Here is a 23778-nt window from a genome sequence, read left to right as displayed (position 1 = left end):
GACTAGACAAAAGTCCCAAATTATTACACATTTTATTGGATCTGGTTAGACTACCAGGTTCCCTATGATCAGGGGAATGAAATACAGAATACAGGTATTGACATTAAGCCTCCAGGGCTGCTACCCTCTAACCAGGAGTAGGCATCTCACTCAAAATACGTGGGCTCAAAAACAAAAACAAACAAGCAAAACCAACACTTGGACTCAGAATTTGGAGGGACTAGTATCTCAAAGGAAAACTCAGGATACAATTAAGATGGGAAAGGGTGTTCAGTGTCCTTCAACATACAAATGTCCAGCAAAAATGGAAAGATTTTCAAACAAAGACAATGACATGAACACAAATAATCTCACGGGCTGAGATCATTAATAAAAAAATTAATAACTACATTAGGTAATGAGTATTTATTGTCTATCAAATCAAAAGGTAAGTACTTTATGTGTTTCACTCCAACAAAACTTCACAACTACCTATAAAGTGGGAGTTATTATTATTCTATATTTTACAGATGAGGAAATTGAGACCCAAAATATTTAAGTAATTTTTCCAATATAAAAATAGATGAAAGCCTGAATTACTTCTGTAAATTATGGAAGGGTGCCATCTAGAGGACAGAAAGTTTGAAGGAAAATTGCTGGATAAAGATAAGGCTAGCTTCATTCAAGAAATATTTATTGAGCACCTACTACAAATAGATACTGGATTGGTCACTGAAGTCAGTCATTTGAGTGATGAAAACGAAAATCAACTTGTGACTCCAGCCTTCAAAAAATGTGTCCAATCTAGATTTCTTATGGTGCCTCAAACCCACCAAATCTCTCCTGACTCAGGGCCCTTGTACATGCTGTTCTTCCTATTTTATCTCTACCCATAAGTCTTCTCTCTTCACATATCTACTTATCCTTAATGTGCATGGCCCATCACTGTCATTATCTAATACCTAAACTCCTTGTGCCTCTGTTAATTTGCAGATTAGTGCCACCATAAATTGAAGTTTGTTCATCCCAACTGGGCTCTCAATGCTACCTAGGGTCATACTACATCTCTCTACTCAATCTCTCTCTTTCTGCAATTGTAATTTCAAACCTTAACTAGTCTTCCCAAATCTTTGACTCTACCACCTTCCTTACTCCCAACAATTACCACATCCATCTCTTTATGAGAAAATAAAAATCATTAGATTTTTTGTAACAATTTTATTTATTTATTTATTGTAAAGAGAGAGAGAGAGAGAGGTAGAGCACATGGGGGAGAGGGGCAGAGAGAGAGGGAGAGGGAAAGGGAGAGAATCTCAAACAGACTCTATACTGAGCATGGAGCCCAATGAAAGGGACCCAACTCCACAACCTTGAGATCACGACCCAAGCAAAAACCAAGAGTCAGAGACTCAACTGACTGAGTCACTCAGACACCCCAAAAATCATTAGATTTTTAACCCTAACTTTAGCCCCATTTCAATATGTTGAGTACTCAGAATTTTATTTTTTATCATAAAACTTCTCCCTGAATCTACTTAAAAAGATTCAAAGTGGACAGCCTGGTTCACACTTTTGAAGAATTAAAATTGAAACTAAAAAATTAAAAATATAGTTCTGCATGCTTTCTTTTGAATAGAGGAGGTGTAGAAATGTGGGCGATGTGCTATGGCCATCTTCTACCCTATATACATGGAGTAGATTAAGCCAGTGTGCGTAGATAGAGAAGGCAGTAAAAATTTAGAAACAGAAATAAGAGATAAAAACAAGTTACTACATGAGTTTCCTAAGACTTTCCATGTCTTGGTTCCAGGCACTTTCTAAGTCTCAGCTGTATACTCCAGTTCCTTGGAGGCATCTGCATAATCTTATAATTAGGCTTATTCTTCTAGTTTTGGTTGGTTTCTGTAACTTCTGTTAAAAATCATAAATCCAAAAAAAAAATCATAAATCCAAAGCATTTACTTTGTAATTGTTTGAAATGTTTTCTCTTCTTCCCATCTACTCTGCCAGACTCTTGTCCAGGCTATCCATCATCTCTTAGCTGGACAACTTGGGATGGTCTTCTAACTCATTTCCCCACATGCCCTATTATTTCACTCAGTCAACTCTTGAGTTGGATAACAATTGTGTCTCCTGCTTATCTGCAGTTTCACTTTCCATGGCTTAGGATACCCATGGTCAAGTGCCATGAAGCAGATGACTCTCCTTCTGATGTAGGATCAGAAGGTCAATTGTAGCCTAATGCTATGTCACAATGCTTACATCATTCATCTCACTTCATCTCATTACACAGGCATTTTTATCATCCCATATCATCATCATAAGAAGGGTGAGTGCAGTACAGTAACATATTTTGAGAGTGAGAGAGAAACCACATTTACATAACTTTAAAATATATATTTATTTTTTTATTTATGAGAGACACACAGAGAGAGGCAGAGACACAGGCAGAGTGAGAAGCGGGCTCCCCACAAGAAGCCTGATGCACAACTCCATCTCAGACCCCAGGATCATACCCTGAGCCAAACGCTGATGCCCAACTGCTGAGCCACCCAGGAATCCCGACATAACTTTTTTTTATAGCATATTGTTACAAGTGTTCTATTATTAGTTGTTGTTAATCTATTACTATGCCTAATTTATAAGTTAAATTTCATCATAGGTGTGTATGTATAGGAAAAACACAGTATATATAGGGTCCAGAACTGTTAGCAGTTTCAGGCATCCACTGGGGGTCTGGAAACATATCTCCTACAGACAAAGGGATTACTGTATTTGTAGATCATTTCATTCCACTGCTTAACAATTTATACAACTATACCTAAATATAAGTTATTATATAAAGTGTAAGGCGATACCTGGGATTGAAAAAATAGAAAATTCAGCACAGCAATGTAGTGAAAGGAGTTCCCAAATATAAGGAGGTCTCAGTACAACTAGGAAACATAACTATAGTACATTGTCATCTGTGACTCATTACAATAGTCAGATAAAGTAAACAGTATTTTTTTTAAAAAAATATTTTTTAAAACAGCAAGTTTTTAAAAAAAATTATTAAAGAAATTTTGACAACTGGAAAAATGAAGAAAGAGTGAATCTAAGGAGGAGAAGGAAAAATGAGAATATGATGTGGTTGTGATGTAAGAAAGCTAAATCCTCATCTTCCAAAAAAGAAAGCAAAAAAGAAGAAGAAAGAAGAAGAAGAAGAAGAAGAAAGAAGAAGAATGTAAGAAAGCTAAATCCTCATCTTCCAAAAAAGAAAGCAAAAAAGAAGAAGAAAGAAGAAGAAGAAGAAGAAGAAGAAGAAGAAGAAGAAGAAGAAGAAAAAAGAAGAAGAAGGAGAAGAAGAAGAAGAAGAAGAAGAAGAAGAAGAAGAAGAAGAAGAAGAAGAAGAAGAAAGTCAGTGGGTAATATGAAAATTTGAAAAAGCAAAAAAAAAAAGTAGTATAAGCTAATATGGAGGTATAATATGGGAAGACACATGTTATAAAATCTGACAAATATTAAAGATAAATACAGCCAAGAGATTTTTGAATGTTTGACTATTAAGAATGAAAATTAATATATGGATAGGGCGGAAGACTACTGTGCTTTACAATTATATGGTACTGGTCAACATTTTTAGACTAAGTAAAATTTTCATAAAAATTAACTTTAAAAAAACCATAAGATTTTCAGTTGAAAGATGGAAATTAAAAAAAAATAACTATTTGAATGAATCACAAAGGGAATATCTATGAATTTGTTGACTTAAATTTATAAAACTCTGTACATCAAAAATTATGAAATTTAAATTTAAAGGTACAGGACAGGCTAGAAAATTATTCATAGTATATGGAAAATTGGTATTTAGCTCTTCTAATACTGAACTTGCTATCCAGTTTAGGGGAAAATTCCCATTTTGTGTGGTACTGACAGGAGAGCAGAGGATGAAGGGGCAACCTCTAGTCAAAGCTCAAAGAATATCTTCTCTTTTAGTTGCAAGATTGAAATAAACAAAGCCAAACCCAAATTTTTCACAGTGGAGAAATGTCAATGGAGTCAATGTCAAAGCCTTGGCAGTATCCTAAAGATAAGGAAAATGCTGGATGCTGATAAGTGGAATTGAAATGGGAAGACCTGTGAGTTTAGAGGCTATAGCTCCCTCTAAGAATAACTTAACAACTGAAGGAACTCCTCCCTCCTTGTCTAATAAAGATGTTTTCTCTCTTCCTTAAAGGTAGGCCTCCTCTTTCCCTGAAACTCTAACCTTGCCGAGGTGGTCCAGTTCTCCTTTGGCCCTAACTTCCCACTCCTCAGAATCCAGAAGGAGGTACAGATTTGCAGTTAATAAAATACTTGCCAAATGGGTGACCAATTTCAAACAAAGCATGCTATGGTTTACAGTAGTTAAAATCACGACATTGAAAAAAATCTGTAAGTGTTCTTCTCAGGATATTCTTGCAATGGGTAGGAAGAAGACTCGTATACATTTAACTCTTCTTCTGGTGGCATGCAAGATGGAAATTTTCAAGGTAAACACAATATCTTGATAATTACACTTGTCATTGTCTACTGGAGTAATAATGTGGAACAGCATTTAAAATGGCATTTCCCTTCCATTTGAGAATGAATCCATTATTTTATGTCATAGTCATAAATTTTAAATATTATCACCAAAGTAAACTGCCCCTTGATACAGAGAATTAAAGTTTTGACTATCATCTGATATATATATATATACACATTTGTAATTTAATAATGCTACATATACTAAATTAAATTTAAAACATTTAAGTGCCCAAAAAAAGAATAAAATAATTGCCAAGCTTTGGGCAAAAATATGGCATTGTATTCGTGAAAATGGATGCTGATAATATCCAATAAAGAAGGAAGGAAGCATCATTCTAGAGCACACTGAATTTACAGTTATGATTGAATTTACCAGAGATTCTGAATTCCATATTCTAGCTTAGGTAGCTGGGAATGAGTAATGAATACTGGAATCAAGGCTGAGCTGTATCAATCAAACTGAAATTTCTTGGTCCAAGAAAAAGGAAGAAATTCTAAGATGGGGAAAATAGAAATGCAGGAACAGATTTATTTTTTTTAAGATTTTATTTATTTATTCATGAGAGACACAGAGAGAGAGGCAGAGACATAGGCAGAGGGAGAAGCAGGCTCCATTCAGGGAGCCTGATGTGGGACTTGATTCTGGAACTCTGGGATCATGCCCTGAGCTGAAGGCAGACGCTCAACTGCTGAGCTACCCAGGCGTCCCAGGAACAGATTTATTATGTTACTCTTCACCTTCTCTAACCAAGGAGACACTCTTCTATCATTAAGAAGTTAAAATATGAATTTAGAGTATCATGACATGCTTTTTCTTTAAATAGAAGAGACTAGAATAACAAATATTCAAACATGGGCCATGTAGTAAAGACATATTTGTTTTGTGATACTTCTGTTCTAATTATACAGCTATGGGTATGAAATGATTTATATAAACTGGTATGTATATATGTGAACATGCATTTATACATTTTTATTCATGATATAAATTTTCAATATTTCTTATTGAGTGTCATGGTGAGAAATACTTGAGAGCCACTGTTCTAGTTGGTTTACAAGTGACCTAGCACACATAAGCTAGCACCAGCAAGAGGAGATTGTTCTAAAAGAAGACTAGCAGTGTTTAGCATGACACTGGAAAGTCCAGAAAGACAATGGAAAAGAGAATTTTGATTAGTGACATCTTGTTGTCCATATAACCTGAAGGAAACATGACTTGAAGGAATGAGCTATAGCAGCAATTCCTGACTAGGGACATAAGGAGAGCAAAATGGCCAGGATTAGGTAACAAGAAAAAAGTGTTTCCCAGTGTTGACTGGTATTATTGATCTCAATCAACAGGAAGAAGCAGAGTCCTTCAACAGAAGGAAGAAGGGAAGAAGAGTGGGAAGGAATGACTATAAATGACTCCTTCTTATGCGGCCAGCAAATTCAGCAGTAAAACCTAATGAAAGAGAACCAGATAGGAAGAACCACTAAAAGCACTAAATGTTTGGGTAAATTTTTTTAAGATTTTATTTATTTATTTATTTATTTATTTATTTATTTATTTATTTATTTTTGAGAGAGAGAGAAAAAGAGAGTGCACACAACCAGCAGGGAGAGGCAGAGGCAGAGGGAAAGAGAACATTAAGCAGACTCCATTCTGATCACAGAGCCCATCAGGAAGCTTGATCTCACAACCCTGAGATCATTTCCTGAGCCAGAATCAAGAGTCAGACGCTTAACCGACTGAGCCATCCAGATGCCCCAAAGGTTTGGGTCATTCTAACAAATTACCCCAACCACTCAAGGGACTGGCTTTCTGGAAACTGTCCAACAGTTTTCCCCACTATCATATACTGCTAGCAGAAGAGTACACTGATAACACTTCTAGAAAGCGAATTGGAAATTTGTATCCAAAACCATAAATTATACAAACCTTTGCTTTGATAATTCTACTTCTACTCATCTCAGAGAAAAGTCAAAGCTATTCACAAGAAGCGGTAAGAAAGAGAGAGAGAGACAGAGAGAGAGAGAGAGGGAGAGAATCCCAGACTATTTAAAACTATTGCTACCAACTAGGTTGTGAGTTTCCTCTGCTGTGAATTATGAACATTTGATGAGGACTTTCCATGAAAAAACCACTCTAGGGATGCCTGGGTCACTCAACGTTTAAACGTCTGACTTTGGCTCAGGACATGATCCTGGAATCCCAGATTGAGTCCCACGTCGGGCTCCCTGCATGGAGCCTGCTTCTCCCTCTGCCTGTGTCTCTGCCTCTCTCTCTCTCTCTGTCTCTCTCTCTCTCTCTTTCTGTGTCTCTCATGAATAAATAAATAAAATATTTTTTTAAAAGAGAAGACCACTCTATATCATGTGTGACAGAAATTAAAGACACTATGAGACTCCAAAAATGACCAAGCTTCCCCGACCCAGCTAACCTGAGCCACCGTCATTTCTTCCTCCAAAATAATTCTATTCGTGCTTTGTTCACCCTGCCTTTGTAATAAAGATTATTAAGACAACCAATCATGAAATTGCTTCTACTTTCCACCAGCAGCCAGTCCAGAACAAAACTCAAGTTCCTTGAATTATCCTCAAGATCACCTAACCCAGGCCTAATATCTTTCTAAGATGCCCTGTGTGGTTCCCCATAGTGTATGTTACATGCTAACACTATTCAACATGCAGGAAAGAGAAGTTAGTTCATTAACTTCAGGGAAGCCTTGTGGTGTTAGGGCTTAATTCTTTCACAGAACCCCATTGAGAAGGGCTGCAGGGATTTCTATCTCTCACCTTATTTATACTATCAACAATCCTAGAAAGAAAAATTATTATCATTCTTATCTTACAAACAGAAAAAGAAACTGAGGCATAGACTAGCCCAGTAAATCATCTAAGATCTAAGAATTCGAGCCCCGGTAGTCAGATGGGAGAGATATTTTATTACAGAAGCTATTTGGCTTCCACCAAAATGCTATCTCAGCTACTTAGTCATCTAGGGTCAAACCTGGAATGATACTTATATAATCACTACCCCAGCCATCCACACTCATCCAGAGCTTCATGGAAAGCAAATCATCTTTTATCTCCAACCTCGCCTTTCCATGCCCAGAGTCAGTCTGCTAGTTCCAATCCTCATTATCTCTCCCTGCACTGCTGCAAAAACACTATAACTGCATTACTTATGCCCAGTCACCTACTTCTGTAATTAAGCATAAATTTTTGAAGAAAACATTTCAAATATGGCCCTGATTATGCAGCTCCTTGCTAATAGATAGAAGATAGATAGATAGACTTAAAAAAAAAAAAAAGAACAACCCTAAACTCTACAGCTTGGCATTTATATTCTTCCAAGGGTTGGTGGCTGTGGTCTACTTTTCCAACCTTATTTCCCATTACCTTGCTCTGTTCCAGATAAATTAATCCACTCTTCATTTCCTGAACAAGTTCTGAATTTTCCTTGTACTTTTCTTCCATGGTCTCTCTGTTCAACTCACCACACTTCCAGCTTTCAAATTCCCACCCATGCACTATCCAACTCAATGTTAGTCTCAGGGCAATGTGGCTTAGCGAAAAGACAAACAATGAACATGATTAGTTTTCCCAACACTCGTTCCCCGACCTCCACTACTCCATGTTCTCACAGCAATTAATTTCATTTCCCTTTATGTTCCCATGTTACTTTGCCTATATGCATGGACAGAAATGATCACATTCTGCCTTAGGTGACAGTTATTTTTTTTTTTACTTCATTTTCCTCCTAGGTTATAAAATCCTTGAAAACATAAAACATCTTATTCATTTTTTATTCATGCCATGAAGTATAAAATATTATCACTTAATGAATTAGACATATGAACATTCACATTGTCAAGCATAACATAGTTCTGTGGCCACACATCTCCTAAAAGTCTACCTTATTTTTTTTCTGAGAATTCATAAATTGGGTAGGAGAGGCTGTACAAGCTTTTTTGGGCTCTGAGATATCATTTGGGAATAGGGACTTGCCCCAAAAAATAATATTTTCTTTCTCCAGGAACAATCATTTAAAGTTATTCAGGACTTTGCCTATATTTAAGTGATATTATTTCCCTTCTCTGTGCTCACTTGGCCACCAGCATTTATGAGTTGAGTCCACTGTCATCCAATGTGGAGCACTCCTGAGGGGTTATTGGCCAACCTTATGTCCAGTCCACAGGCATGTGCCTTTGTCTCTGACACAAATTTCTGCTCTAGAGGATTCTGGTTCATGGTGCAGAACTGGTTATACTTTACCTGGCGGTTATAAGCCATAAAGAAATCACATAGAAAGAATTGCTCATAGCCACTTTCCTTAGTGCAGGCGGGGTAATGTTGGTGCCTGGAGGCTGGGAGTGTGACATGTACATAAACTTGACAAACTCCATTCCAGTTCAAAACCTTTTTTATTTTTATTTTTTAAGTAGGCTCCACATCCAGCATGGAGCCCAACGCAGGACTTGAACTGACAACCCTGAGATCAAGACCCGAGCTGACACTAAGAGTTGGATGCCTAACTGACTGGACCACCCAGGTGCCCCCTGGATCAAACACTTTTTAAAAAATTTCAGCTTCAGAGAGACCATTTTCCTATTAGGAGGTCATTTAGTAGTGGGAGAAATTAACTTTTCACATTTCTAGCCAATTTCTAGCTTGAATTTCTTTTTTACTTAATCTTCTGGATTTTTCTTTTGTGTAAGAAATGCACTACAAAATAAATATTTTAAATGTGGGCAATAGGAAGATGTTTCCAAAGAGGATAACACCAAACATTATATATTTAATATTTCATCTCCTGTCACTGCTTTTTCTCTGTCCCTCATCATTTCCAGGAAAGCAAGAACTCAAGAGATCTGTCAGAGAAACAAGAGGGTGTAATGAAAATTAGCCATAGAAAGGTACACCTTGTGAACCTGGCCAGCCTAACATATAATGGGAATTATCTTGTGTTCCACCAAATCCCTGGGGCCCCAGGAAAGGGACCTATGAAGAAAATTCAGAAAAAAGAAACTAAATCATTCAAGAGCTGTGAGGTTGATATATGGGGCACATTCCCAGAGTACGTGTGGCTTCGCTAAATAATGACTGAATGAAGATACAATCAGTGTCTACGGGTTTATGGAGAATGTGATCACTGAGGAGAGAAGAGGGAGACAGTTGTCCTGGAGGTGATAGCATCATGGTCACTGCCTTTTCTTTGTTTCATTTTTAATATGGGGTTCTGTGCTTTATATTTCTCTCGCTTGCTACAGAAACTAGTGCCAATATATTTTTAAAATCTTTTTTTAAACTAAAAAAAAATAAAACAACAATGGAAACTTTGTTTTTCAAAGATTATTTATTTATTCATGATAGACACAGAGAGAAAGAAGCAGAGACATAGGCAGAGGGAGAAGCAGGCTCCATGCAGGGAGCCCGATCCGGGACTTGATCCCAGGACTCCAGGATCACACCCTGAGCCAAAGGCAGATGCTCAACCACTGAGCCACCCAGGCATCCAACGTGGAAACTTATATAAAATTTTACCTTCATAAAGTTGTAAGGAGTTCTCTATATGTATTCTGGGTAGGAGTACTGACAAATAAGTAATAAGAATATAAATTGGGGCACCTGGGTGACTCAGTCAGTTAAGTGTCCAACTCTTGATTTTGACTCAGGTCATGATCTCAGGGTTGGGAGATCGAGCCTGACATGAGGCTCCACACTCAGCATGGAGACTCCTTGAGGTTCCCTCTCTCCCACTGCACTCTTTCTGCTCTTTCTCACTCTCTCTCCCTCAAAATAAACAAAATCTTGAAAACCTAAATGTAAAAATCAATTAACAGCCCATCTGAGATAGAGAAGGAACAAGGAGTCTCCAGTGTCATGTCTGGGGTGAAGGAAAAGGAGGAGAGAAATGGAATGGAATGGAATGGAATGGAATGGAATGGAATGGAATGGAATGGAATGGAATGGAATGGAATGGAATGAAGAAGTGAATCCACCAATATACTTGCCCCTCATAACCAAGTGGAGCTGCCCTCTTGGTTGGTAGCCAAGACCAGCAACCCATGAAGTGCTTATAAGGTAATAATGTCCCCTGACTTCCTAAGAGATGTCCACTGACACAGGATTTATTTCAGACAGGAGGAAGTCACCAGCCTGTATGCCATCCTTTAGACTCATAGTGCCAAGAAAAACTGAGAGAAGGTGTATGTCAGAAGCAGTAATGATGGCAGATAGTTGCTAAGGAATAACACCCCCAGTTCTTTCTTACCTAAACTTAGCATAGCAGTAACAAGGGACAAAGCTTAAAGCAAGGTTGGCAGGATCTCAAAAGGTCCAAGAACAACTGACTGCTTGCCCATTCCTGGGAGTGTTATGGAAACTATGAAGTACCCCCTGTTCTCAAGGGCTCCTGGGTAAGAGATGGAGACAAGCACAGAAACAGTAACGTCACTGTTACTCAATGAGTTCAGAGATGGAAGGAAAAGCACAGGTGCCAGGCCAACAGAGAGGACAAAATCTATCCCAGCATGGAGGACTTGACAGATGTCCTGGAGGCAGCAAAGCATGACCTGATAATTATCAGATGAATTCATTTTCAATTTCCAATTGTTTTAGTATGGAGCTTCTTATCCAGGAGCATTTATAGCAGATGGTAGAGTGGATATGGACTGTTTTGCCTGTCATGCTTGTTTTCTTCTCAAAGAATAATCCCTTCTTTCCTAGGGAACTATTCTTCACCCCATTCCAACTGTGTGGTGTTAGCTAATCCCCATTCCTCATCTTTCTTGTCTCCTTCAATTAACCCAGGGTGAGCTCATCCAACTCCTCTCCTGGAACTTTCCAAACTGAGCCAAGGGAGAGGGACATTCCTTCTGCAGTGATAAGGTTGCAATGTAAGAGGCTAGGGAGACTTTTAGGTTGACACTTCCCTTATATGGAGAAGCTGGTCTGTGGTGGGACAGAGTAAAGCTGACACCCAGAAGAGCAGTGAGAACAGAGGGAGAGATGGAGTCTTGATAGCTCCAAGGCCCTGATCCTAGTGGCCTCTGAGGCCTAGGAGCACCTTTCCCAGCAGTTATATGTGAAATACCGCAGCATCCCTCCAGAAGTCGTCTTGCTGAAGCTAGTTCCAGTTTGGTTTCTATGGGTTGCAACCAAGAGGCTCACATTAGCCGTGACTTCCTGACATTTTCATTCTTATCTTGAATTCACATTTCTCCTCTCATCTTCCCCCTTTCCAAGAAGAGTCAGCTGAGTCTCAATGCTGCCGATTTCTCCTTATTCTGGCTATCCATACTTTGGAAACCCGGCCAATATTCTTGCTTCCCCATTAGCTATGCTTCTAGTTGTTCTATATCTATAGGTTTCCCAAAGTCAGCTCCCTTTCCAAAATACAGTGAAAAGCTGTCTACCAAGAGCCCTCACCAGAGAATCCAACTCAGTAGGTCAAGAGTGGGTCCTAAGAATCTGCACTTAAAAAAAAAAAATACACCCTGGTTGATTCTCATGTGCACCTGAGTGGGCCAGATGCACTAGGCCAGATGATCCATGGAGCTTGTCAACTTGAAGGATATGTGAGTGTCCTACGCAAGGCACAGATTAACTGTTCAATTTCTTGTCAAGCTTTGAGTCCTGCTGAGTCTGGTTTACCTCAAAGGAAGCAGAATGCTTGCAGGCTTGGAACTACGTAATAGCAGTCTCAAGTTGCTCAGAGAACTCTCTTGAAGGGGCTGGGGATGACTTCACCATGGGGAACAGGGACTTCACCATGGGGAACAGGCATTGCAAGGGCAGGCCTGGCCCCTTACGCAAGCTGTCTTTGCTTTCCTTCGTGTCAGAGATGGATGATGTAGAGAGAATTTGTTTCTTTTTCAAGTCTAGCGTTACATCACAAGACTGTATAATTTTTCTTATAAAGTGTCTTTCCAACGTGGCTACCCTCGGAGGAGCTGGGCCTAGTTATCCCAGAGGCAGCAGCAAAGTTGAAGTAGGGGAGAAATTTTCTTTTAATCCCTCAAGCAATATCACCTTTGGAGCAGCAAAACTGCTCTCATTCTCATGAGAGATGACAAGCGCTTCACTGCAATTTTTAAAACACGGCTGCCACCTGAGAGAGAGATTTGCTGGAAGGGGTCAGCCAAGGAAAGCAAATACCTCCCCGCTTCTTACCTAACTCACTGACCTTTGGACAGTGGCTGAGCTGAACCTGCCTCACCAACTCTCAGAGGCTCTTGGGTTCTGACATGTGCTGCGTGACGTTAGACATGGTACAACAGGTGCTTCAAGACTTTTTTTTTTTTCCTATCAGGAAGAAAGCTCATATTTAACTCAGGCTCTTAACATTTTCATTGTATAATGTTTTCACTTTATTTCTTCCAAGCCCAAGGAATCGCTTCGGTTTTTGTTTTGTTTGTTTGTTTTAAGAACCAGTGGGGAGTTGGAGCGATTAGAATCAAAGCAACTTTGCCATTTGGCCAACAGCATCCCCCATCGTGGCGCTGGGACGCTTTGCTTTTTGCTTTTGCCTGCTCTTTTCTTGCTTTTCCCCTCCACGTTCCTTCTTCTCTCTGCTCCCCCCCAACACACACACACATCCAAAGAGTGCCCTAAACGGTGACAAACTTGCACGTGCTTCCCTTCTGACTAAGCCCCCGGGCCTCTCGCCAGGCCCCCGCAGATGGCCCCAACCTGCAGGCGCCCCCCGAGGAGAGCCCCGCGCCCACAGCCCCGCGCGCAGCGGGTGGGGCGCCCCGGGGTCCGGTCCCGTGGGTGGGGGGGAGGAGGCGAAGCAGCTTCCAGGAGCAAACGGGCGTTTCCTTCCCACGCGCTCGGGCGCCCCTGGGTCCCCGCCGCGCGACTCCACCCTGCCCCTCCCGGCGCTCCGGGAAGAGCCAGTCGCCACACACAGGCACACGCAGGCCCCGGGGCCGCGCCCTAAGGAGAGCGGCACCCACGGCCAATTGCCATGGCAACCCCGGGGTTCGTTCCATTCCCCACCCAGCGCGCCCCCTCCCCCGCCTGCCCCGCAGCCAACCGGCTGGAGCGCGTCGGGCGAGCGCGCTATAAGAGCTCGGCGGGGGCCGCCGGGGACCAGAGGCGCGCGCCCGACCTGCAGCGGGCGAGCGGGGCGAGCGGGGCGAGCGGGGCGAGCGGGGCGAGCCGGGCGCCCGGGCTTGTTCGGTGCAAGCGCGAGGGCAAAGCCTGACCATGCAGGGCGCGCGCGGGGTGCCCACGCGGTGCTCTTGCCTGGCCTTCCTGCTGCTCCAGGTCCTGGGACAGGTGAGTGGCTCGGCCCTGCGGGGCAGCGCCCGATCGCGCCTCCCACGGTGGCCGCTGAGAGCTTCCCCCTTCCTGTCCCGCCCGCGCCAGGTCGCCGCCGCCCAGCGCTGTCCCACCCAGTGTCCGGCCCGGTGCGCCCCGACGCCGCCGGCCTGCGCCCCCGGGGTGCGAGCCGTGCTGGACGACTGCTCCTGCTGCCTGGTGTGCGCCCGCCAGCGCGGCGAGAGCTGCTCCCCGCTGCAGCCCTGCGAGGAGAGCCGCGGCCTCTTCTGCGACCGCAGAGCGGACCCCAGCGCGGGAGGCGGCATCTGCATGGGTAACCCCGGCCCCCCGCGCCGCCTGCCCCTCTGCCCCTCTCCTCCCCCCCTCCCAGAGGGCGAGGTGCAAATGGTAACAGCGGCGAGGGTGCCGCAGGTGGGGCTGTGCGCCGGGCCAGGTCTGGGCGGGTGGAGGTGAGGGGCGCTCGTGGCTTTGGGAGCCTGGAGAGGAAAGTGGCCGGCAAAGGTGAGACGCATGCATCACTCGCCTCCTTAGAGTGGAGTCCGGATAGCTGGGGAGCAGAGCAGACTTTAGGGCCAGTGAAATCATTTCCTTTGGACGTTTCCAAGGGGATGCTCGAGGGGGCGATGGAACCTTGGGCTTACTCCCAAGCTCACAGTTCCCCCACCGGCCGCCCAGCAGGTTTGTTTGCACACCTGTAATCGTCCTATTTGAGCTAAAGCAACCCCTGCTCTCCCGGGACGACTGTGTAACCCCAGTCTGGGCTGTGAATAAAAGAAAATGCAGGAAACCAGCCCATTCAGGCTGGTGAAAGGTAATGGATGGAGATCGTCTTTCCACGTGATGCCCCGTTAGTTGGAGGCCGCCCCTGTCTTCTCTAAGTTAGTGGTGATTGTTGTGCTGGAGTGCCAAGCACCCTTCCAGATTTGACCTACTTGGTGAATATGCAATGCACTTTTTTTCTTTTTAATTCTAAGCTGCTGGAGTAGGAGGATCGAAAGAGGTTCTAGAAAAATGACTTTATCATTGGGAACAACAGCTGTGGCACCTGGGGAGTGTCACTTCTTGGTCATGCACCTCCTCCTCATCTGTAAAATAAGTGGCAGGAGCAGATGGCCTTCAAGCTTTCTTCTTGCTCTCAGAGGCCTCCGTGAGGACACCTCTCCGCCAGAGATAGAGAAGAAACAGATCACTTCAACGGGGAAAAAGGAGGATCTGGGGTTTGCATGTAGCTTGCGTAGCTTCTCCACCACGCTCCATCCCTGATTTTGCTCTCTGCCCCTTCCCTCTCTGCCCTGCTTCCCCAATGCTCTAGCGGTAGAAGGAGACAACTGTGTGTTTGATGGGGTCATTTACCAAAGCGGGGAGACCTTCCAGCCAAGCTGCAAATACCAGTGCGCCTGCAGAGATGGGCAGATTGGCTGTGTGCCTCGCTGTGGAGAGGACCTGCTCCTGCCCCAGCCTGATTGCCCAGCTCCAAGAAAAGTTGAAGTGCCCGGGGAGTGCTGCGAAAAGTGGATCTGTGACTCAAATGAGAAGGGAGAGTTGGGAGGCCTTGCCCTTCCAGGTAAGAGACTCAGGATACCTGCAAGTGATCACTGCACAGGTTAAATGCAGGCACAAGGCATGTGTGCTGTGTCGGATTTGCGATGAGAAACTGGCCTCCGTTCCTGGCCATTCAGTTGTGGATTCCAGATTGCCCACTGAGATCAAACGCATCACATGTGTGAATCCTAGCCAAGTTAGTGAAGTATGCACAGTTTCTCCTAAAGAGAACCTGCTGCATTCAGTGGTTCTTCTGAGCAAGGGGACTGACTTAGTCCTATTGCATGACTACTGGTTTATATTTTAGTCCATCCCACCTGACCCTTATTAACATCACAGAGGTAAAAGTAAAAAGAAATCATTCTTTTCCAGATTCTGTGTATTACCCATGTGCTTTCAAGATCAGCCTCCCTAGAGAATGCTACAGGTGTCACAGAGAAATGCCACCTTCCCAGATGATGCTGTAGAAAGGGCAAGGATCTTTGTTTTGCTTTCCTTTTTGTTTTATCTTATAAAGGAAATGGCTTTTTGAAAAAAAAAATTCAAGAGCCAGTAGAGAATATTTTAGAAGCCATGAACCAGCCAGATTATTTATGCTGGCAGTAAGCAGAGCTTTGCAGCTTTCCTGAGGTCAGAAATTATCAGCTATGCCTTACAGATAGGAAAACTGCCATGTAGAACAGAAGTGCCCCAAGCCATACATATTAAACATTGAGATAGAACTTTGTGTAATCAAAGTCCAAGTGTCTATATCCCAATAATCCAAACAACCAGTTTCACCTCCCTTGAGCAAAGTATTGCCTTCATCACTCTTTTGAGTCTGTAGGTTCTAATTGCTCATCCAACTAAAATTTCATCATGATCCTTTCTCTGTATAAAATCACATGTTTTATAGATTATGGAATGGTTGTTGATGCTATTATACTGTTCTACGTTCTTCAAACTGCTGGACTTCTTAAAGATAGGGTCTCCCAAGCTTCTTCAGGACAAGTTGGACAGCCATTCCACAAAGAATTTCTGGAAGGCCTACAGTGTGCCAGCATTGTGCCACCTCTTTAGAGTTTATAAATACAGAGATCCAGTTCTGGCCCCTGAGAGCACCGGAGTTTGTTTATTTTTTATTTTTAAAGATTTTATTCATTTCTTCATGAGAGACACACAGAGAGAGGCAGAGACACAGGTAGAGGGAGAAGCAGGCTTCCTGCAGGGAGCCTGAGGCAGGACTCTATCCCAGGACCCTGGGATCACGTCCTGAGTCAAAGGCAGACACTCAACCACTGAGCCACCCAGGCGCCGCAGGAGCACCTGAGTTTAGTGGGTACAGAATTGAATGAGGCCCTCTTTCCAATGATGGTTGAAAGGATCATTTGGCAGTCCTCGTGTTTTACGCAACGTGGCTGCTTTTGTTTGTCTGCCCCATAGCCTACAGGACAGAAGCCACGCTAGGAGTTGCAGTCTCTGACTCCGGCATCAACTGCATCGAACAGACCACAGAGTGGAGCGCATGTTCCAAGAGCTGTGGCATGGGTTTTTCCACCCGGGTCACCAACAGAAATCCACAGTGTGAAATGGTGAAGCAGACTCGGCTCTGCATGGTGCGGCCCTGTGAACAAGAACACCAGCAACCAGCAGATAAGGTAGGAGCCTAGAGACAGCCTCCCATCCTTGAGGAGGTAGCTTTGCCTCATGGACGTCTGGGCTCTAGAAAGTCATTGTGACACCGTGACACTAGTTGACTCAGACATCAGCTCTAGCTGGGAGTGAATCCCAGAGAAAAGGCAGACAAGTTCCTGCAGTGAGTGGACTCACCTTTTTTTCTCTTTCGTGTTTTGAATTATCCCAAGCAACTCGCAGCAGGTCCACAGGTAGAGGGAGGAGCCAACAACTCTAATAGTGTCCCTAGTCGAGACGGTCTGGCAAATCCCATTCCATTCCTGGAAAAAAAACTGGCTGCTCAGTTGCCAAGCAGAGTTGATTTCAGAGAGCTCATTTCTGACCTGTTTTTTTTTTTTCACCCCTAGGCTTGCTCGCTCACCCCTCAGTGCCCAACATCCTACCTGGTCCATATTGTGTGCTTGATAAATAATTGTTGATAAATAAATGAATGGATGTCTGGGAATTCTTTTCAGTATTTTAAAAAGTCTAGTGGGAATAGTACATTTGCCAGCATAAGACGATATGTGCCAAATAAAATAGCACATTTCTTTCCTTTTTTGCTGGAAGTGTATCAACTCAGTGTGTTAACACTGACTATAAGGCATGCGGATCAGAAGCTCTGATTGGTTCCTGATGACATCAGAGGCCTTGTTACTGGAGCCCTAGATCAGATAAATGCAATACCCAACCAAATTGAACCATTATATGGAAATTTGTACAAACCCAAGGCCAAAATAGTGTCTAATAATGAAAAATATACATATCTCTACACTGAGGCAATATCACCTAATGCTTAAGGGTGTGACTCTAGATAGAGCCCGACAACCTAAATCCTGGCTTACACATGAACGAGCTGTGGGATCTGGATGACTTTTCTTAACCTCTAAGCCTCAATTTCTTCTCCCATATAATGAGGCCATTGACAGTACCCACCTCAAAGTTGTCATGAGGATTAAACAGAATGAATTTACAAAGTGGCTGGGCAGAGATTACTCTATTAACATTAGGCAGCGTTTCTGTTTATTGCTAAAAATACGTCTCCAGCAATCATATTAGTTGTATGGCTATATAGCTATATGACTTTTGGGGATCCATCCTAATTATGTTTCTTTCACCAATTTTGAAAGAATACATAGAAACATCTTATCCCTAAAATTATGTGCTAGAAGGTGCACCTCCCCACACTTAGGGGAATTATATCATACATGTGGTACAGTTATGTAGGTTCACCCACAAAGCCACCTCTCTCTGCCTCTCTCTTTCTCTCTCTCTCTCTCTCCTCTCTTTAGATATCTCTGTTCCCATCTCCCATCTGTCTCTCTCTACTTCTCCTTAGTCTCTCTTTCTCTCTCTCTCTTTCTCTCTCTCTCTCTCCTCTCTCTCTCACACACACACACACACTCTCACACGCAGATGTTGCTGACCTTGTACCTTTTTGTGGACATTGGCAAGAATATAGGTTACACATTAAATATGAAAAAGGAAGAAACAAAAGGCCCTTAATATTGTTAAGGACACATTTACTTCTTTATTTTTTTTTTAATTTTTATTTATTTATGATAGTCACAGAGAGAGAGAGAGAGAGAGAGAGAGAGAGAGAGAGAGGCAGAGACACAGGCAGAGGGAGAAGCAGGCTCCATGCACCGGGAGCCCGACGTGGGATTGGATCCCGGGTCTCCAGGATCGCGCCCTGGGCCAAAGGCAGGCGCCAAACCGCTGCGCCACCCAGGGATCCCTACTTCTTTATTAAATAAGGCTTTTCCATGCCATGCCTCTAAAATTTTGCTTTTTCTATTGTTTCTTTTGACAAAATTCTTATATTCTTTTGTGTAACTTGCACCCAGTTTTATAAGGGGAGATATTATATTTGTTACTTACATACATTTCATAAAGATTCCAAAATTTATTTGGCATCTAGGGAGATACTAGCATAATAATCATAGCTTCCTAACATGAAGAGTTGCTTAAATGTAAGCCAGTACTTCTCAAAGTGTGGCTCTCCAGACCAGCATTGTCATCTAAGAACCTGTTAGAAATGCACATTATTGGGGCCCAAATCAGACCTACTGAATCAGAAACTCTGGGTGTAAGGCCCAACAATCTGTGTTTTAGCAAACCTTCTAGAGGATTCTGATGTATAGTAAAGTTTGAGAGCCACTGATTTAAGAGAATCCCAAGGCTCATGACTCCACAGCTGTGAGCTGTGCCTAGGAAAGTGAAAAGCAGGAGACTTATGGCAAATTAGTGGGTCAAGAAATCTTTTTTTTTAATTAATTAATTTTTTAAAGATTGTATTTATTTATTCATGAGACAGACACACACACACACACCACAGAGAGAGAGAGAGAGAGAGAGAGAGAGAGGCAGAGACACAGGCAGAGGGAGAGCAGGCTCCACGCAGGAAGTCCGATGCAGGACTCAATCCCGGGACTCCAGGATCACGCCCCTGGCTGAAGGCAGGCACCAAACCGCTGAGCCACCCAAGGATCCCGTGGGTAAAGAAATCTAAGTGGGAAATAAACAGAGTCAATGTTGTGCTGAATTATCAATATGAGGGTCCCTCATCAACTATTACTACTGGCATATTGAATAAATTCTCTACTTGCATTCATTGGAAAATAATCTTAAATCCCATTTTCATTCCCGAGGTTATAGTATAATAGAAGGCATGAGCTTGTGTCAGACATTCAATAATTAGGTGTTTCTGGTGACTTTGGGCCTTTGAGACTCCATTTGCTAATCTGTGAAACTCGCACAGTTGTTCCTCACATGAATAATCGATCCTTGTAGGAGCAAATATTGCTAAGAATGTTAAGTGAATTAATGTCTGAAAAGTATGTGAAGCATTAGTAGGTGTGCAATGCTGCCAGGTATATTCCCTTTCTCTTTATAATGCCTAAGGATACATTGGCTAAAACAACACCAAAACCTGTCCCAGTGCCTTGAAAAGTATAGCTTGCTTTATATATATATACACTTTCACCTTAATGCTTATCACCACGAAGTCAAAAAATGGTTGTGTATGATTAGACATGGTTTCCACATTCTAGGCAGGAAAGATAGTGAATGCAGGAAGCAATAAAGAACCTGTCTGAAGGGCAAAGGGTTTCCCAGAATCCCTTGGTTTATGTATCATTGGACAGAATTTGATCACAAAGCCATCCCAAGCTCCCAGATACACTAGGGAAGCAAATACTTGTAGCTGACCAAATTGCCTAAACACCATGTCATGTTCGCAGAAAAGAAAGAACAATGAATAGAGCAATTTATTCCATATCCCTAAAATCTCCCTTTGGAGGAGTGGTAGCCATTCCATGATCTCTCCTTTTCTTCTTTCTCAGAAAGGAAAAAAGTGTCTCCGTACCACAAAGTCACTCAAAGCCATCCACCTGCAGTTCAAGAACTGCACTAGCCTGCACACTTATAAGCCCAGGTTCTGTGGGGTCTGTAGTGATGGCCGATGCTGCACTCCCCACAACACCAAAACCATCCAGGTGGAGTTCCAGTGTTCCCCAGGTCAGATCATCAAGAAACCAGTGATGGTCATCGGGACCTGCACCTGTCACAGCAACTGTCCTCAGAACCGTGAGGCCTTCCTCCAAGAGTTAAAGCCAAACACCAGCAGAGGGGAAATGTAACATGTATTCCTTGAGAAGCATACCTATGGAGGCAAACTGTAGCTACCCACCATCAAATGAATATAAGAAAATTAGGAAGAATTATTATTTTACCCCTGAGTCCTATGTATTTTCTGTGGTCATTTAAGGTCGGTTATATCTGTCTTTTTTTTTTTTAAATGAAAGATATGATTAACTGTAAACTTGAAATCAAGGTAAGCTCAGGATAGTACTTAGGGATGACTTACTTTTCTGTGGTATTGACTACAAATGAAAATTTGTATAAATTTAAGAAATCAGATACATGTTTTACTGTGTATTCTATCACATTACACTCATCTTATTTTGTTATACACTAGTGCAATATCAAGAAAATGTCACTGTCATGAGTGTCCACAGTGAAATTCAATATCATAATGAACATGTCATGAGAATATTTTGCCATATAGTGAAGTTTGACTTAAGGGGTCTCTGTTGAACTCTCTTTTTGAGTGGCTCAACTCTGAACTTCCACGTTCAAGATCTGAGGAAATGTGTAGCTCTTCAGTTTGAAATCCAGAGACTATTAGTCTTCTGTTTCATTGCACACTAGGAAACAGACTATCTACAGGAATGGAATGTTTATTAGCTAAGTGGACTGGTGTGATAAACTTGCTCCATTGCAGACAAGTTGACTCCTTTCCAAAGAAAGAAGCTAAACAGAAAACTTCCCCTAATACAGAGAGGACCAGGCCTGTCAGCCCTCATACATTTCTATATGCTGGAGGCTGTTGGAGCTTACGCTTTTTCATTCAGAAGAAGCAGAACACATCAGCAGAGATTTTCTTCATCTTTCTGATGAGTAAACTGGGGCTCAAAGCACCTGATTACAACCTTTGATTACTTTCAAATGTGCTGGTCTTAGATTTGGAAAATAAGAACAAAATCAACATGACTGTGGTGGTAAAATACCACAAATTTTATGGGAGTTCAGAATTATTGTAGACATGCCCAAAACTTATCCTTGGGCCCTAATTATGCAAACTTATGAACAAGATACATGTGTATTCATATGTGTATCTAATGTGTCAGGCTATAAGGCTGCAAACTTAAATGTATACATTCTTTTAATGTCACCACATGTGTTCAGCTTTCTCTTTTAAAGTATTTATATATAAGTTATACATTTTTTAAATATTCTTTTTACTTTCTCTATTTGTCAGACATCACTAAATAAACATGATTTTATCAATGTGTGACTCTGCTATTACTTATGTGCTTATGAGTTGCTTGTTGAAAATATGAATAATGGATGGATCTAGAGGGTATAATGCTAAGTGGAATAAGTCAGGGAGAGAAAGACAAATGCCTTATGGTTTCACTCATATGTGTAATTTAAGAAACAAAACAAACAAAAAAAGAGACAAAAAAAGAAACCAGACTCTTAAATACAGAGAGCAAACTGGTAGTTTTCAGCAGGGAGGTGAGTAGGGAGTAGGTGAAATAGAGAGAAGCGAGTAAGAGTACACTTCTCATGATGAGCACTGAGTAATGTATAGAAAACGGTCTCACTGTACCCCTGAAACTAATATAATGCTTTATGTTAATCATACTTTCACATAAAAAAGAAAATATAAATAAAATTTAAATTTACAAATCAAATCAGACACCAAGTGACAGCATCTATTGAAAACAAAGCAGATATTTTTGGAGGAGCTTCCAATTTCTTATCAGAAGGGAAACAAAATTTGTCCAATTGTCCTATGAAGTAAGCACTCCTTTCCATTTCACAGAGGAGGAAACTTCAAAATTTTTAAACAAATGGTTTAAAAGGCAATTCTTTTTGATTTAGGCGATCTCTATTGCCAAGGTCTCAGATAGTTTCCACTATCAGATAGTTTACTCAAGCCAACATCTCTAGCCTTGATATGTTTTTCTGGACAATCTGCTAGACACATCTATGTATTAAAAACTGAACTTGGGCCAGGCAAAATTTACCTCTCTGGCTTCATTCTCTAGTCAAAGTGCTCTCCATCCTCCCAATTATCCAGCTTAAACCACCAGCGTTATCTTGACCAACCTACCCTTACTATGTGTCCAGAAGAGCATATTTCCAGGGGCAATGCAGGGCCCAGCAGTGAACAGGGCTGCTATCTGGACAGTGTGAGGGTCAAAGTTAATATAACCTTTATGTTAAAGTTTCTGGCTGATGAAGTGGGTCTATAGTTCTTCCATAATTTATAAAAAAAAAAAAAATCTTATCCTCAACTTCACGTCTCCTACCTGATCCATACATTTAGCAAGTTTCTATTTGTCCCTTAAGATAAATAGGAAAGCCCATTTGATTTCTAGAGTTTAATCAAAGGAAATTATCAAGAATAGCTAATATTTATTGCACACTTTGTGCTGAGCACATTACCTTCATTAACAAAATTTAATTTGCCCAATTGCCCTGTGATGTAAGCACTCCTCCCCATTTTACAGATGAGGAAACTTAAAAAATTTCAAACAAATGCTTAAAAGAAATGGGTAAATCTAGAAGTCAAACTTACCTCTTACAAAAAGTATAGAACTGTGAAAAAAGTGATTTGTTTTTTGTTCAAAAGTATTTGTGAACACAAATGTAAAGAGAGCCAGGAGACAATATACAATGAAGTATTATAGTGTTATGCTATGATGGGCCTTTTTTGTTTGTGATTTCTTTACATTTTTCCGTTTTTTAACTGAGAACATAAGAACATACTACCTTTAAAAGTGGGAGGATAAAAGAATTAGGGTAAATTCAGATATCCCTTCAAGCAAAGTTCCCCTCATACCTCTGGATTCATGTTGAGTTGACTACCACTTCCAGCATCCAAAACACTTGCTAATTCATTCATTTTGTTCATTCAAAAAACACTTACTGACTGATTCTGGGTGCCTAGCATTGTTTTAAGTTCTGGGAAAACAGCCATTAATAAAACAAACAATAAAATAAGTTACCTCTCCTTCCTGGAATTTACACTCTCTCTGTTGGCAAGAGCAGGCAAAAAGCAAGCAAAAGATCAACGAAGATGAATATCGAATAGTGATAAATAAACCCAATGAAGGTCATCAAAACAGGACGAGCTAATAGAGAATTTCTTTGTGGTCAATTTAGCTGGAAGTGGTCTATGAAACTTTTTCTGAAGATGCAGGCCTC

General features: G+C 41.7%; 1 protein-coding gene across 1 annotated transcript; it reads left to right on the top strand.

Moving 5' to 3' along the window:
* The first annotated feature begins 13603 nt into the window (after positions 1–13603).
* Positions 13604–21849, top strand: CCN3 (cellular communication network factor 3). The gene is made up of 5 exons (XM_025993379.2): positions 13604–13800; positions 13891–14116; positions 15116–15367; positions 16768–16982; positions 20343–21849. The coding sequence occupies exons 1-5, from the start codon at positions 13729–13731 to the stop codon at positions 20637–20639; spliced, it is 1062 nt and encodes a 353-aa protein (XP_025849164.1). The 5' UTR covers positions 13604–13728; the 3' UTR covers positions 20640–21849.
* The last annotated feature ends 1929 nt before the right edge of the window (positions 21850–23778 follow it).

This window comes from Vulpes vulpes, chromosome 13, assembly GCF_048418805.1.
Source record: "Vulpes vulpes isolate BD-2025 chromosome 13, VulVul3, whole genome shotgun sequence".
NCBI classification, from domain to species: domain Eukaryota; kingdom Metazoa; phylum Chordata; class Mammalia; order Carnivora; family Canidae; genus Vulpes; species Vulpes vulpes.
Note: the sequence above shows the minus strand (reverse complement) of the source record. Positions and strands in the feature narration are given on the sequence as shown.

Bases quoted from the DNA above. Each gene is read 5' to 3' on its own strand.
- CCN3 (XM_025993379.2), top strand. From the start codon at position 13,729: ATGCAGGGCGCGCGCGGGGTGCCCACGCGGTGCTCTTGCCTGGCCTTC. The intron at 13,801-13,890 runs GTGAGTGGCTCG...CGCCCGCGCCAG, and splicing joins TGCTCCAGGTCCTGGGACAG to GTCGCCGCCGCCCAGCGCTG. The intron at 14,117-15,115 runs GTAACCCCGGCC...CCAATGCTCTAG, and splicing joins GGGAGGCGGCATCTGCATGG to CGGTAGAAGGAGACAACTGT.